This window comes from Anolis sagrei, chromosome 1, assembly GCF_037176765.1.
Source record: "Anolis sagrei isolate rAnoSag1 chromosome 1, rAnoSag1.mat, whole genome shotgun sequence".
Classification (NCBI taxonomy): Eukaryota; Metazoa; Chordata; class Lepidosauria; order Squamata; family Dactyloidae; genus Anolis; species Anolis sagrei.
In genome coordinates, this window is record NC_090021.1 from 178630468 (window position 1) to 178646675 (window position 16208).

The window sequence follows — 16208 nt, forward strand, 5'->3', positions numbered from 1 at the left end:
TTTTCAGGATCTCTTTTACGGACATACCCACTTTGAGGTTTACTGTTTATGTAACTTCCATTCCTGTTTTCAAACAGGGACTATCAAAATTATGGAAGTATTTTATTGTTGTTGTTGTTGCTGTTGTTGTGGTTGTGTATGTTTATTTATATCCCACTTTTTCTCTCCACAAGGATACTCAAAGCAACTATTGTATATTGTGGATTAAGTAGCCTGTGCCATACTTGGTTGTGTTGTACTGCCTTAGCATTCTGTGCAGTTTTCCAGCTGTCCTGTGCAAAGGAAGGAAAGAGCCAAGCTCTCCCATTTAAAACAGAGCATCTGAACTGCTTTTCATTTACTTTGCTCCCCTTTGAGATGCCAGAAGTGATTTCCTCTTGAAGTTGACTTCCTTTCTGGAAATGATTTTGTCTCCAACCATGCTGGGGCTCCCTGCGCCGGAGCTTTGACTACCGTGCTCTTGTTTTATTTCCTCGATTTGCTGCCCCGCCAGAGCAGACCTCTTGATTGTAAGTAATCATCACGCTGAAGTTTTGCTGTAACTTTTTAAAGAGTTCTTTTCTCCGCATCATTATCAGTCCGCCAAGAGGGACAGACAAAGCACTCATTGGTGCCCTCTCTGCAACAGAACACTGCTAGGGGGTGGCTGTAAATTGACGTGGCATGGAAAATCTCTGCTAAGTTTGTAGCACTTCGTATGTTCCCTCTGAGAGCAGCCGTGCTCTGAGTTGGTTGCCTCTTGTTACAGATTTGATGCCTCTGCATGGATAGAAATCCCCTCTTTTTTCTCACTCGGGAGCTGGATGTTCTTTTCACTTTGGATTTATGGCTAAGACTAAACAGCATCTAAAACAAATTCCTTACTTTTCCTCTCTCTCCAATCAGAGAAACAGATTTTTGGGCATATTCCCATTTCTTCCACCGCCTTCTCCTGCACATCATACACCCATCGACTCCTGTCAGCTCTGGCCATGGGGTGCGGGCTCAGAAAACTAGAAGACCCTGATGATAGCAGCCCTGGAAAAATATTTTCAACATTGAAGAGACCACAAGTGGAAACAAAAGCAGACTCTGCTTATGAGTACATACTACTAGATTTTACATTAGAAGGTATGTATGATCTCTTTCAAGTTTTTGTATGTTTAAGGCAGGGGAAGCCGCCTATTTCTTACGGTTAGAGAAGTACAAGTATAATACTCTAAACACAAATCGTTAGGTTAACAGTTTAGAAATAATTGCTAATGTCTATGAGTGCCAGAATGTTATGCATATAATAAGCATGTATAACATAGTACACTGAAGTCTCTGTTCAGAAGGAGATTCTTTTTTCAGACTTTGGTGGACTGAAAAGTCACACTGCAAACAGTTCTGCTATAGTGCAGAAGTCTGTGGAAAATACTTTTAAGTATATTCTTCGTTTTGTACTTTAATAGGATCATAAAAGCAACGTATAACTATATGCAGCCAGAGCTAGACAGTGCTGTGTGGGGGCTGCTTCCTTCTCTTGTAGGGTGTCCTGTTTCTAACCAACTGACTCCCTGTCCCAGAAAGTTGAAAACATAAACAACCAACCCCAGATGGCTTCCTGCTGAGAACAGGAGGCTCCGTTCTATAGCAGTTGCTTGAGGGATCCACATATTTTTGTACAGAATAGTTTTTTGTAACACTCAAGTTCTCTCAGTGGCTGTTTGTTCTCTCATGCCAGAAGCGACTTGCAGTTTCCCAAGAAGCTCCTGACATGAAAAAAGTGGCTGTATAACAGCTCTTTGGGTTAGCTCTTAGTAGAGCACTAACTCCCAACCTGTCAGTGTTTGCAAAGGCCAGCCTGCTTATTGCAACACTAGCTGTCCCCTGCCACGCGTTGCTGTGGCCCACGTGGGGGTTCTGTGTGGGAGGTTTGGCCCAATTCTATCGTTGGAGGGGTTCAGAATGCTCTGTGATTGTAGGTGAACTATAAATCCCAGGAACTACAACTCCCAAATGTCAAGATTCTATTTTCCCCAAACTCCACCACATTTGGGTATATTGAGTATTCATGTAGAGTTTGGTCCAGATCCATCATTGTTTGAGTCCACAGTGCTCTCTGAATGTAGGTGAACTACAACTCCAAAACCAAAGGACACTGCTCACCAAACTCTTCCAGTATTTTCTGTTGGTCATGGGAGGTGTGCCAACTTTGCTTCAATTCCATCGTTGGTGGGGTTCAGAACGCTCTTTGATTGTAGGTGAACTAAAAATCCCAGCAACTACAACTCCCAAGTGACAAAATCAGTTTTTTTTTAGTGAAGGACATACATTGGGTTGTTAGGTGTCTTGTGTCCAAATTTGGTGTCAATTCGTCCAATGGTTTTTGAGTTCTGTTAATCCCACAAACGAACATTACATTTTTATTTTTGTCCATATTGTAGACATGTACCTATAATGACTATAGGCCATTATAGGTACATGTCTATATAGATGTGCCCCCCCCCCCCTCCACACATACACACACACGTGTGTGTGTGTGTGTGTGAGGCACATCTATATAAAAAAAACATAACTCAAAAACCACTGGACGAACTGACACTAAATTTGGACACAACACACTTATCAGGCCAACGAATGACCATCACTCATAAAAACACTGAAAAACACAGCAGAAGGGACTTAATAGCCAAAGAAGCAAAAGACGCTACAGCGCATGCGCAAAAATGATTCCCCTTGGCAAACAACACACACAATAGCATATCCACACTCTCTTCCAGGCTACATCTCCCAGCATCCCCTAGACCAGGCCTTTTAGGAGAGGAGGATGATTCAAATGCACTGCTTCCAAGCTGCAAGATTTCTTCTCCTTGGATTTCTTTGAGAGCATCCCAATCCCTGCATATTTCCAATTCCGTATTCCTGAACTGCAACTCCCAGCAATCCTCCAGATAGATAAGGTAGATAGATTAGATAGAGATAGATAGATAGATAGATAGATAGATAGATAGATAGATAGATAGATAGATAGATCAGGAAGATAGATAGATCAGGAAGACTGCTGGGAGTTGTAGGCCAAGAATAGGTAGAGAGAAAAGAAAGGTTGAGAAAGAGGAAGGAAAAGGGAGGGGAGGAAGGGAAGAGGAAGAGAAGGAAGGGAGAAGGAAATAAAAAAGGAAGGAAGGAAGGAGGGAAGGGAGGAAGGAGAGAAAGAAAGAAGAGAAAGGGGGAGGGAAGGTTGGCCACAGCAACGCGTGGTAGGTACAACTATTGGTATTATATTTTAGTTCAGTAGCTTCATTTTGCTCTGTGTAGGGGTGGAAATGTCTCTGAGTGGAAAAGCAGATGCTAGCAACAATATATTATGGGTGTCATGATAATTGGCTGATGCAAACATAAATCATAGTCGTCTGCAACTTTATATTTTGCACTTCATTTGAAATACACTCTCTTATGCTGAGCCGTGTGTAGTGGGTAGCATTTTAAGTTGTATAAACAGAGGTTTCTGAAAGTACTTCAATGGAGATCATTTATTGTACAAAAATATTATCCATTAAAGGAGATGCTTAGCAGCTCTGTTCTAGAGGTGAAAGGAGACTTAATGTTTGCAGTGTGGCAATGATATCTTATTTTTAAATCATGGAAGTTTGGGTCCAGAGGATTATTTCTGTTTGCGGAAGGGACCACCATGAATTGGAAGGACCTGCAGGAGGAAATAGGGAGGCCATCAGACCTGGCATCTGCATCCAACCTGGTGGGACTAATATCAGGATGCCAGGGTGTCTCTTGGGGCTATTGCCAGTCACAATTCTTTCTCTTCTTATTTTTACTAAGGTAGTGGACATTCTATGAAGGAAAACAAAGCCTTGACTGAGGTCCCTTCTACACTGCCCTATAAAATCCAGATTATCTGCTTTGAACTAAATTATATTTTAGTGTACACTCATACAATCCAGTTCAAAAACAGATGATGTAGATTATTTGCTTTGATAATCTGGATTATATGGCAGTGTAGAAGGGGTCTGCATTTGTAGCTGTCCACTTTTCCTCCCTCAATAGCATTTCTGATCCCTTCTCTGCTAGTTTATTTATTTCAATTTATTTCAAATATTTATATCCCAATCTTCTCAACCCCCCCCCCCCCCCAGGGGGGACGACTCAGGGTGGCTTACAACCAGCAACTATTAGATGCCATCAACAAAACAAAGATCAATATAAACACAAACATTGGTTAAAACATTATATTACAAAATATCAATTAAAACATTATTAACAGCAATACAACCACATCCAAATTTGATTCAGCGTCCAGAGTCCCAGTCTGAGGCCTGTCCATTATCAATTCTCATGAGTCATTGCGATTATTACTGCTAAGCCTGCTACCCGAATGCCTAGGCCCATAGCCATGATTTGAGCTAAAGGAGAGGAGAGATGGAGCCAATTTAATTTCACTGCGGAGTGAGATGGGGGGCCACCACCGAGAAGGCCCTGTCTCTCGTCCCTGCCAATCGTGTTTGTGAGGGTTTTAATGGTATAACAGACTATTCTGCAATTATCGAGTGGAGATTCTGAAACTAGCAAAATCCCAGTTTGTTTTAATTTTCTGTATTTTTTAAAGAAAATAATAGAATGATTTCAATTATAGAATTTAAAATATGGGGATAGTGCTAATGAACTCCAAAAAAAAATAGCTAATGGGGGCAGAATTAAAGTGCCTGTTTAACTCTTCAACTCCCTTTCCTTCAGGAATAGCAAAAAGAAAACAAATACCTATGCTGCTTTGAGTTTCCTTGTTAGAGAGAAAAGTGGAGTATAAATAAACATAAATAGTAGTAGTAGTAGTAGTAGAAGAAGAAGAAGAAGAAGAAAAAGAAGAAGAAGAAAAAGAAGAAGAGAGTATAAACAGTGTAAGCAATGCACATTGATATAAAGGGTTTTTTTAATTGTAGGCTATACTTATTGGTGGTGCAGTGGGTTAAACCGCTGAGCTGCTAAACTTGCTGACTGAAAGTTTGGCAGTTCAAATCCAGAGAGCAGGGTGAGCTACTGCTGTTAGGCCCAGCTTTGGCCAACCTAGCAGTTCGAAAACATGCAAAATGTGAGTAGATCAATAAGTACCGCTTCTGTGGGAAGGTAACAGCACTCCATGCGGCCACATGTCCTTGGAGATGTCTACGGACAACGCTGGCTCTTTGGCTTATAAATGGAGATGAGCACCTCTCCCCAGGGTTGGACATGACTAGACTTAATGTGAAGTGAAACCTTTACCTTTACTATAAGGTTTTCCCCTGACATTAAGTCCAGTTGTGTCTAACTCTGGGGGTTGGTGCTCATCTCCATTTCTAAGCCGAAGAGCCGGCGTTGTCCATAGACACCTCCAAGGTCATGTGGCTGGCATGACTGCATGGAGCGCCGTTACCTTCCAGCCGGAGCAGTACCTATTGAACTATTCACATTTGCATGTTTTTGAACTGCTTGGTCGGCAGAAGCTGGAGCTGACAGCAGGAGCTCACGCCGCTCCCCGGATTTGAACCTGCAACCTTTTGGTTAACAAGTTCAGCAGCTCAGCAGTTTAACCCACTGTGGTACCAGGGGCTCCTTTACTATACTTACGCCCAATTAACACTACAATAATAACTTCTACTTTAACTTTTGCAGTTTTCCTTGCACCTGTTTCTAATGACAGTCCTCAATATTGCTGTGTAGTTGTGCCAGTGTAACTGAGAGAAGAACATCCACAGCATGAAGTTATTTTAAGTAGTTTGTCATTAGCAGAGAGATACAATGAATTTCTGCAATGCAGCTTGAACATCAGGCAATGAGTGTAAATGGAATATAGTAAGCAAAGTAACCCTCTGCATCTCAAGTTATATTTTTGTGTAACTTAATCCCTCAGGCTCCTCAAATCCAGATGTTATCAAGATCAGCTCCGTTTTGGATATTGCCAAAAAGGTGGAGGAGTATTACACTAGAGGCTTTGTGGTCGGGGCAATTCACCCTGTCTTACTGTCAGTTGGACGAAGGAGACGTTTTCCAGCAAGTCATATGTATCGAGTTGTAATGTCACGTCTCAAACTCAGGTATGTGCTACCAAGATAAATCTTTATGTAAATTTATGTATATGATTGACAAAATGGAAACAGCTTCTTATTCTGTACGGTCCTTGAGAAAATCAGAAAACCTGTGACATCCAGATTTGCTGTTTTGTTACAGAATTTCGAAGCCTGAAAGGTGGCCGCTGGCAGGACGTAAACCAGAAATTTCAGCCTTTAAAAAAAAACGTTAAATGCCCAGATGTAAATATGTGCATTTTTGTACAAGTTTCATTCCTGGGTCATACATATCTATTGCTTTTATCCTGAAAAAATGGAGAAAGTTGATTACATGGCAAAAACTTTGTTTGTATGTCAGAAACATGTGGAGGATGAAGTTTCTTTTGCCATTATAAAGTTTTTGCCCTCTAGTCAACTATTGATGTGTTTTTAGGATGTAAACAGTAAGGAATCGGCATAACCCGGGAACAAACCAACATAAAAAAATCCCGTGTTTTATGAGTGTAGGGACATACAGAGGTTTGAATGCCTGCATTTTCTGGCCAGAACCAGGATATTCCTGCAACTGAAAATCTTGGATTTTTAGCGCTTTGCAGCAATTCCTCCCATATTTTCAGGAACGTCCTGCCATTTTGAACTGGGAGCTCCTGGGATAAAGGTACTATGTGGATGGGCCCATAGTGAAGGTGTGAGTATACCCTTGAGAGTTGCTACAATCTCACCAATTGTTCCTTTGGGACTGGTTAGTTTTTTAAATAGCTTTGTGCTATACTTCTAAAGCAGTTCAGTGGCAAGGGAGCCCATTTGGGCATGGTGAAGGAATTCACTGATGCAAAATTAGCTGCATTCCAAGACCATAATAAGCTATAGTTTAAACTTATTACATAAATGAGGCTGAAGGGAGCCTTAGGTTTGCATATTCCTTTCCCCTGATGCAGTTTCAAGAGAGATCAGAAGACTTCATATCCCTTCTTAACTTACTGGAATTTAGTATCATGTCTGAATTCAAACAAACTATCATTTGTTTTCAGCATGTTTTACTAATGAAGCCAAAACAAGATAGAACTCTACTTTATAAAGCTTGCTTGTTTTAATAAACCATTGTTAAATTCTGGGTTGCTGTGGGTTTTCTGGACTGTATGACCATATTCCAGAAGCATTCTCTCCTGACGTTTTGGCCACATCTGTGGCAGGCATCCACAGAGGTTGTGAGGTATATTGAAAACTGAGCAATGGAGTTTTATATATCTGTGGAAGGTCCAGGGTGGGAGAAACAACTATTGTCTGTTTGAGGCAAGTATGAATATTTCAATTAATTACCTTGATTAGCATTGCAAAGCCTTGCAGCTTCAAGACCTGGCTGATTCCTTCTTGAGGGAATCCTTTGTTGGGCGGTGTTAGCTGGCCCTGACTGTTTCATGTCTGGAATTCTCCTGTTTTCAGAGTGTTGTTCTTTATTTACTGTTCTGATTTTAGAGTTTTTTAAAATACTGAGTTTGTTCATTTTCATGGTTTCCTATTTTCTGTTGAAATTGTCCACCTGCTTGTGGATTTCAATGGCTTCTCTGTGTAGTCTGACATGGTGGTGGTTAGCGTGGTCCAGCATTTCTGTGTTCTCAAATAAAATGCTGTGTCCAGGTTGGTTCATCAAGTGCTCTGCTATTGTTGAATTCACCGCAGTTCAGTGCCTGGGCACAACACTGGACAATGGTTAATAGAAAAGAAGCCACACAATTTATGATGCAGGGAATTTGTGGGTCCAGCCAGAGCACATCACACTGTCTCATTGGCCATGGGGAGCATACAGAGCATCCAGGGTCCATTTTGCCTTGCACAACCCTGGGAGGAAGTGGGAATTGCCAGTTAATGCGCTTTATTATCCTTCCAACTCATGGGCTGGTGGACCCAACCAGAGTGGCCTGAACCAGAGCTTCTTAAACTTTTCCACTCAGGATCAATAAATGTTTATGTGATCCCCCCCCCCCCCAATGTATATATGTATATAAAATGGGTATAAAAATCAAACATTTACTGTGATAATAAATCAGCATTGACAAGGCTTGCTAATCAGGCTGATTCTTCTTTTTATGAAGTATGTCTGAAGCATCTTCAGCAGAGGCTGCTGTAAACACTGCACAATAAAGTCACGTAAATGTCTGTAACAACCACTAGGTGATGTTCAGATTTTTTTGTGACCCCAACTTTGAGCTAAGAGAACCACATTTGGGGTTGTGACCCACAGTTTAAGGAGCCCCGGCCTAGATAACAGGCATAACTTTGATCAGATGGAAAGAGATACTTTCTCCAGCCCAGCAGTTGTTCACAAGCCCAAGCTCCTCCACATACAACAGCACAATTATTTTTATTGTTAAGTCATTATGCAACTATTTTACATAATACTAAAACATTACATAATTTAAGAATCTCCCTTTCGAAGACTCACCACCTCTTAACTACTTTGTGTTAGAAAGCAAAGCTGTCACTCAGCTTAGTATACCTTGCCTAGGAAAACCTTATGAAATTCATGTAATCACCATAAGTTCAACAGACAACTTGAAGGCACATAGATACATACACACAATTCCATTAAGCCTGAACTTTTAATCATGCAAAAATCTTTCTTAGAGACATATTGGAGCCTGAACATTATTGATATGTCTGTGTTTGCGTTGCCTGGGAAATATTTCATATTCAGATCAAGTATAAATATATTATCTCAATCAGTAATTCAGCTCAATTCCAAGTACCATATCTGAGGAATTTATAATCCTGACTCACTGGAGTGATAGTCCAAAAAGAGCGTTGCCAAAATTTAATTCATAACTTTTTGGAATGAAGGAAAATGTGTGTGGCATTTTGTACAGCAGACCGCAACAAAGGCTGCTTTCTTTCTGTGTTCCAGCCAGAAGCATCCACAGAGCAGAGGACAAAGATACCCCAGGCTTGTGATTGAGGAGTGTCCTTTAACATATGAAAAACTAACAAATGAAGCAGTAAAAGGATTGTTAGAAAAGGTATGGCGGTCTTCAGAATCCCTTCTTGAACCTCCTTTCCTTTTTGGCCTTTCTTTCAGGGTTTTCATTTTAATAATACAGGTCTCTGAAAAAAAATATGGTGTTTCAGAATAGAGTTCTTTGGGTTTTGCTGATAGTTACCTCCTGGTCCATTAATTCAATTTTATGTGGGGAAGCAATTTGTACCAATATTTTCAAACTGCACAATGATGTTTCCAAAGGTTTTGTTTAAAACCAGAAGTGGTATTTGAAGGGCAAGTTTTCACTTCTCATTTTTGTTTTTCCTTTGAGTTACAGTATTATAATGCAAAGGGACATTTCCCCAGTGTACTATGTTACTATAAATATTTATTTTAAAATATTAAACAGAGTTACAAGAAGTTTTACTGTCTCAAAAAAATTAAAAACTAATTGAGATGCAAAACATGTTGTACATAGTGACAAATACATTGTTTGAGTATTTAAATGACTGCTACAAATTCCCACAGCCTTCAGACTGTTCACCCCATCTGGGGAAAACCATACTTCCCTGAATGGGCCAATGTTCCATTTTACAGTTTTACTTTTTTTAACTTGAGGGAACTAAATGTCATGGTTTGAAAAATAAAAGAAGGGCTGTCTTGTAATTTCCTCCCATAAGTTATTATGATTTCATTCCTTGTCTATTAAGCAATGACTGTCAACTATTGAGAGTCTGACTTCTGAATGCTGCCTCATGGAGGTCTAAAATTGGTTGTATTGACTTAAAGCAGAGCAGGGATGAGTAAGATGACTGTCCATGTGCCAGTGTGCCCCCGCCCCCCCCCCCACATACACACATACACATCCCACACACATTCCACTATAGAGGGCCAAAAATTAGTGACGCACAGTAAATAGAAGGTAGAGAGGGAAAACATTTCCTGATTCCGAAAAAAGGCTACTTGCATTGAAGAAAGGCACAGATGGAGATGGAGCACGTGCCTTGTTTTAGACCGAATTGTGCTTCCCAGAGTGTTCTGTGAGTAAAATTATCCCTGTGCAGTCCCCACTCGTTTTGTTTTAGAGCAATAACATAGGACTTTTAATGGCTGCTATGCTGCCAAAATGTGAGGGCTGCAAATCCACAGGGTGTTGCTTGCAGCTCATGTAACAGAGTTACACGATAGCAGCAGCTGTAGAAATTATTCTCACATCAATGTGGTTTGCCCTCCAGTAGCACACTAGTTCCCACCCAGGTGAATTGTGGAAATCAAAAAATCAGAAGCTGCTCTCATTGTTCCAAAAAAAACGAATTACACTAGCCACCGTGCATTTTGGTACCTCAAATGTTAGACCTATTTCTGGATATAGTTGACCTGCTGATTCCAAAAATGGCACCAGTTTTTCCCTATCGGCATTAGTTTTTGAGATACAGAACATATGCCATCTACCGATCGCCATCTGCTCGCCCATAGAAAATCATAACCATGTTTAAGAAAGTAGAGCTGATGAGATCTATCCAATGCCATTTTATGAACCAATGCCCCAGATAACCCACTAACAGCCTAAAAATGATCACATAAGGTCCTTTTTGGCGGTAAGCACCAGTTCGCCTATACTTTTATGATGGAGCTTGCTGGCCTCCATCCCACAATGTAGAACAGCTTCCAGTGGGGCTCCATCATAAAAATATAGGTGAACCAGCGCATGTTTCCACCCATGTTGAATAGGGGGAAGCCAGGCATCCAACGCTTCCCCCGTAGGATGCAGACGGGTGAGTTGGATGATACGGGCCATGGGGTGATGGGTTCCTCAAGCTCCCCGATGGGCACTGCCGGATTCACCACAATATGTGGCGATTCTGGCAGCCCATCTGATGAGGTTGTAAGACACCAAGGGAGCTGCACAATTTACTCCATGGTTGGTTTGTGGGTCAAGGGAGCAGCAGAGTCAGGTGATCCATCACCAACTTTTCTCCCCAGCTCCTTTTACCCTAGGGCCTGCTCAACTCAGGGTGGGCATGGGAAAGAAGTGAACCATTAGCCAATAGGTTTAAACTTCAATAGGAGTCCCATGGCTGGTTGCCTCTCCGGATGCAGCTTCCACTTGGGTGAGATGGGGATTTAAGGGCCTGCTCTAGTGTAGCACCCAATTACCCATCAACCCTTCAGCTGGACAAAACTATCAATTTCATCACCTTACCTATATGGAATTTGCCATGCACGGTTGTGTATGATGTTCCTACTCTATTTGTGCCACGGAGTCCTGGCAGAAGTAGTTTGACATTGTGAGATGGGAGCCAGAGGGCTCTGTGGTGCAAGTACAGTAGGACTGTCGTACAATGGGCAGTTTAACCTGTCTGATAAGGTCCTGTGTGTGTGGTTTTCCATGCAGGTGTTGTTGTTTTTTTGTTTTTGTTTTTTTGTAGCTACATCATTTTTTACTGTTTTGTCATAACTTTTGGGAACAATGAGCATGGTTTCAGGATCCAAGAAATCTATTACTAAGATGTCTTTGGAATTATATTAGAAGGTATCCCCTTAGGGGACTTGGATGTGTGCTGAATTTTAAAAAGACCCATTTCAGGGCTAATGTATTTTGACATTCCCCCTTCACACACACATACACATAAATGACAGGAAGAACATGCAGGGGGCAAGTAATAAAATGTCATTAAGAAAAAGATTGTATAAAAGGATAAGATGCACTCAAAAGAATTGTAAACGTATGCATTATGTATGTATGCATTATGTATGTTATACCAATATTCAAGAACATAGACATGAGATGCTTATGTATATATGCTCAAGATGAAATAAAATGTAAGTAATACATTGAATATATATATATATATATGCATATGTACATTAAAAAACCAAACAACATAAAAACTAAAATTAAATATTTAAATAATGGTTTTCGCCCCTCAACATGAAAGGGCCGAACCTTTGAGGTCATTCTGAAAATCACTCCTGAATATATTCAAAACTGCAGCCTCCCATTCTCAATACCTTTCATCACCTGTGGTTTTAAAAATACTAGCTCAAAACCACAGCATCTATAAAAGTCCTATTTCAATGCATAGAGGATCAAAGTGCCACTTCATATAAAATATATTCTGTATGAAAGGTATATATTGGCATATGAAAACTTTCATGTGTCAGAGCTTGGAAAGGGGGATTTATTTTAGTATAAATTGAAGTTCTTGTCCAAAAAATCCTTTTTCATATCCATCAAATGTTTCTTTTGTTGGCTTTGGAAAGTCACAGTAGGCACAACTTGTAGTGCTTGCCCTCATGATTAAATAGACATATATTATTTTCCCTTATCACTCACCTAATTTTATCATAACAGCAGCATATACAAAATTGCTGTACAGTATTGTTAATTAATGAGCTCCATGTTCAATTTGTCTTTGCACAAAATACAGATCAATGATGCTGCCAAAAGAGGGATGAAATTCGTTGGATTTATAACACAGCCTTGCCCCCCGTCTAAAATCTGCAATGGCACAGACATGGAGGGAAATGCAGAGTCTGATTCAGAGCTTTGTAGAAGGAGCAAAGAACAAAGGAGAAACAATTCAGATGAAAATGTTAAGACATCAAATGAAGGGACCTTGAGTGGCCAGTCTTCTGAGAGTGGAACAGAGGAAGAAATTCACCCAGAAGGTGGGCCGTTGCAAGACACTGATTTTCAGGACAGAAGAGAAGGCAGTCCAGGCCCAACGAAATTAAGGAAAGAAGGTATTTAAACACATTGCCTATATTTCCTACATCATGGGTCCTCAAACTTTTCAAGCAGAGGGTTGGTTCAATGTCCTCCAGACTGTTGGGCGGGGAGCAGACTATAGTTTTTAAAAAATATGATTGAATTCCTATGCACACTGCACGTATATTATTTGTAGTACCAAAAAAATGTGAAAGAACAATACAATATTGAAGATGAAGAACAATTTTAACCAACGTAAACTTAATCAGTATTTCAATGGAAAGTGTGGGCCTGCTTTTGGCTGATGAGATTATCTAGTTAATTAGGGTTGTTGTTGTTGTTGCTGCTGGTGGTGGTGCTGTTGTTTGCCTTCAAGTCATTTCAGACTCAGGGCAACCCTAAGTCTAAAGTTTAGGGCAAGGGCCAGGTGAATGACCTTGGAGGGTTGCATCCAGCCCGTGGGCTGTAGTTTGGGGACCCCTGTCCTACATGAATTAAAGAAGTATCTTTAAAAATTGTATGCAGTTTGACACCACTTTAAATGCCATGGCTCAGAGTTATGGAATGCACCAGCACTCTGGTAGAAAAGCTGAAGACCTTGCAAAGCTACAACTCCCATAATTCCATAGCATTGATTAATTCTGCAGTGTAGATGCTCTCTAAGAAGGAAATAGGTTTGGCAGAGGATTAACATGCAAGGAGATTCAGAGTATAGAAGTATTCTTAAATAAAGCTTTAATCTGGGTTGCTGTCAGTTTTCCGGGCTGTATGGCCATGTTCCAGAAGCATTCTCTCCTGACATTTTGCCCACATCTACGGTAGGCATCCCCAGAGAAGTTGTGAAAATCCCTTCTGAGGATGCCTGCCATAGATGTGGGTGAAACATCAGGAGATAATGTTTCTGGAACATGGTCATACAGCCCGGAAAACTCACAGCAACCCAGTAATTCCGGACATGAAAGCCGTTGACAACACATTGAAGCCTTAATCCTTTAAAGTGACAGAATTTTTATTGGCTGCAGCTGCTGCTCAGGCTAATGTCCCTTTTTAGACCTAGAAACATATGCCTGGAAAACACTGAGAAGACACTATAAAAATATTTTAAATATTTTAAATAAACCAATAAAGGAACCCTGAAAAGGTGGGTGGTGTGTAGAATGGACATGGTGAATGATATTCATTTGATGTATGTTTCTTTGGTATTTATTGTTTCTATAGCAAGATTTTATTTTGTGTTCATTATTATATTTTTTTAAACTTGCAATAAAGGTATATTTTTAAAAAATAAATTTTGAAAAGGAAGTTGCAAAAGGTGGTTTTTGGAAAACAATGGGATGGTAGATGAAGTAGAAGATGGGAGAGGATGAAGGCATACATCAGGCAGATGTTTTGACTGGAAAAGGTAGGATACAGCATTACCGAGGTTTAGTTTGAAAAATTGAATTCCAGTAGAAAGTGTCAGCAGCGTAACTACAGATACAAGAGCAAGTGATGAGATGTCAATGAGTATAAAAATAGATGAGGCTAAAGGGATGTAAGAGCATCCAGAAAAGGAATAGATGGCAACAGCAGGAAAGACTGAAAAAATAGAGTTCTTGTCAACACAAGAAGCAGGGAATGAGCATTTTGATAGGAAGAAAATGAAAAGCAAAAATAGTGCAGCGTATAAAAGACAAGAAGGAGTTCAGCTATAAAACATCTCTATTGTCTGTCAGTTTGAGAGCATCCAGCACATGAATATTCATACTAAGAATGTAAGACTATTTCTGTTATTCATAGACCATGCTCAGCTTTTATGCCATTACAGATACAAAACTTCTTCTCTATTTATAGGATAGATTGCCTAGATCAGGGGTTCTCAAACTTTTTCAGCCACGGAGCCCTTTTTGAAACAAACGTTTCTCATGGAGCCCCAAAAAATGTTTATATATTATATTATATCTAATGTATGCATGTGTCTGTGTGTGTGTATCAGACATGGGCAAACATTTGAAGAACAATTTTAACCAACATAAACTAAACAGTATTTCAGTGAAAGACCCCAGGGGCCATCCAGTCCAACCCACTTCTGCCATGCAGGATAAGCACAATCAAAGCACTCCAACAGATGGCCATCAGGCCTTAATAATTATAATTATTATTATAATAATCCAGACTGACAAAGTTTTGGAACACAATATGCCAGACATCACGACTGTGGAAAATAAAAAAAGTTTGGATTATTGATGTCACCAACCGGGTGACGGTCACATTGAGGAAAAACAACAAGAAAAATTCGAACTGTAAAGGCTCTGGCATAAACCAGTACAGGTGGTCCCAGTGGTCATAGGCACACTGGGTGCCGTGCCAAAAGATCTCAGCCGGCATTTGGAAACAATATCACAATCTGTCAACTGCAAAAGTCAACTGACTTGGATCTGCGTGCATCATTCAAAATACATCACACAGTCCTAGACGCTTGGGAAGTGTTTGACTTATGATTTTGTGATACGAAATCCAGCATATATATCTCGTTTGCTGTGACATACTGTATTTTTGTGACAGTAAAATAATAATAATAATAATAATAATAATAATAATAATAGGGAAAGCTTGGAGGTGGGGAGGAGGGAGGAGGAGGAAGAAACTGCGGAGCTCCTCAGTATGCTTCACAGAGCCACAAGGACTCCATGGAGCACACTTAGAGAACTGCTGGTCTAGATAACTATTCTATAGTATAATGCTTTATATCTCTAACTGCTTTATTTTTACTATATTTTTTTAGATGATAAATTATATACCGTCTTTAATGTTTTTGAAGATGATTCTACTTGTTGGACTTATCACGATGGGGTTTTATCTCTAAAAGTTGCAAGGAAAGGACCTGTGATTAATACTTTGGATGCTGATTGGCTAGAATTAACCTCATTTTATTACAAGCAAGGGCTGGCGTTGATTGACTCCTTTGTATGTTGGGAAGCTTCTAAATGTAAGTGCAATATGAATTCTATTAATCTTTAGCTTGGTTTTCTAGCTCCCCTAGAAAAGGAGGTAAATGAAAAACCTGTGTTGAACATGGAAATTGTACACAACTGAGCAGTACAACTAATCCAGAGGGTTAATCCAGAATTATGCTTACATAGACCATGTCCATTAAAATAAATGTTACATATCAGTCAGAACTACCATATCAGTCAGAACTGATTTCAATGGGTCCTTTCTAGAAATTCTGAAACTAGAGATATGCAACAAAGTATTACTATACTAGAGTTGGAATCATGCATCCCTCCAAATGTTATTTCCAATTCATATCATCCTGAGCTCATATAGCCCATGATTGGGGGGTAGGGAATTGCAGGAACATCTAGAGCAAGACTTCTTAAACTTTTTTCCACTCGCGACCCCATTCCACCAAGAAAATTTTAATGATTTCAGGTATATAAGAATATAAAACAGGTACAAAAATCAAACATTTAATGATAATAAATTAGGATTTGCAAGGCTTGCTAAACAGGCTGATTCTCCT

The 16208-nt window shown here is 40.0% G+C and overlaps 1 protein-coding gene across 1 annotated transcript in view; it reads left to right on the forward strand.

The window, feature by feature from the left end:
* Window positions 1-286: 286 nt before the first annotated feature.
* RFTN2 (raftlin family member 2) overlaps window positions 287-16208 on the forward strand; it is a 43692-nt gene continuing 27770 nt past the window's right edge. The window contains exons 1-6 of the mRNA XM_060781057.2: window positions 287-509; window positions 886-1110; window positions 5861-6044; window positions 8920-9031; window positions 12423-12738; window positions 15468-15671. Coding sequence (XP_060637040.2) covers window positions 972-1110; window positions 5861-6044; window positions 8920-9031; window positions 12423-12738; window positions 15468-15671 — 955 coding nt within the window. The 5' untranslated portion in view covers window positions 287-509; window positions 886-971. The remainder of the gene's footprint in view (window positions 510-885; window positions 1111-5860; window positions 6045-8919; window positions 9032-12422; window positions 12739-15467; window positions 15672-16208) is intronic.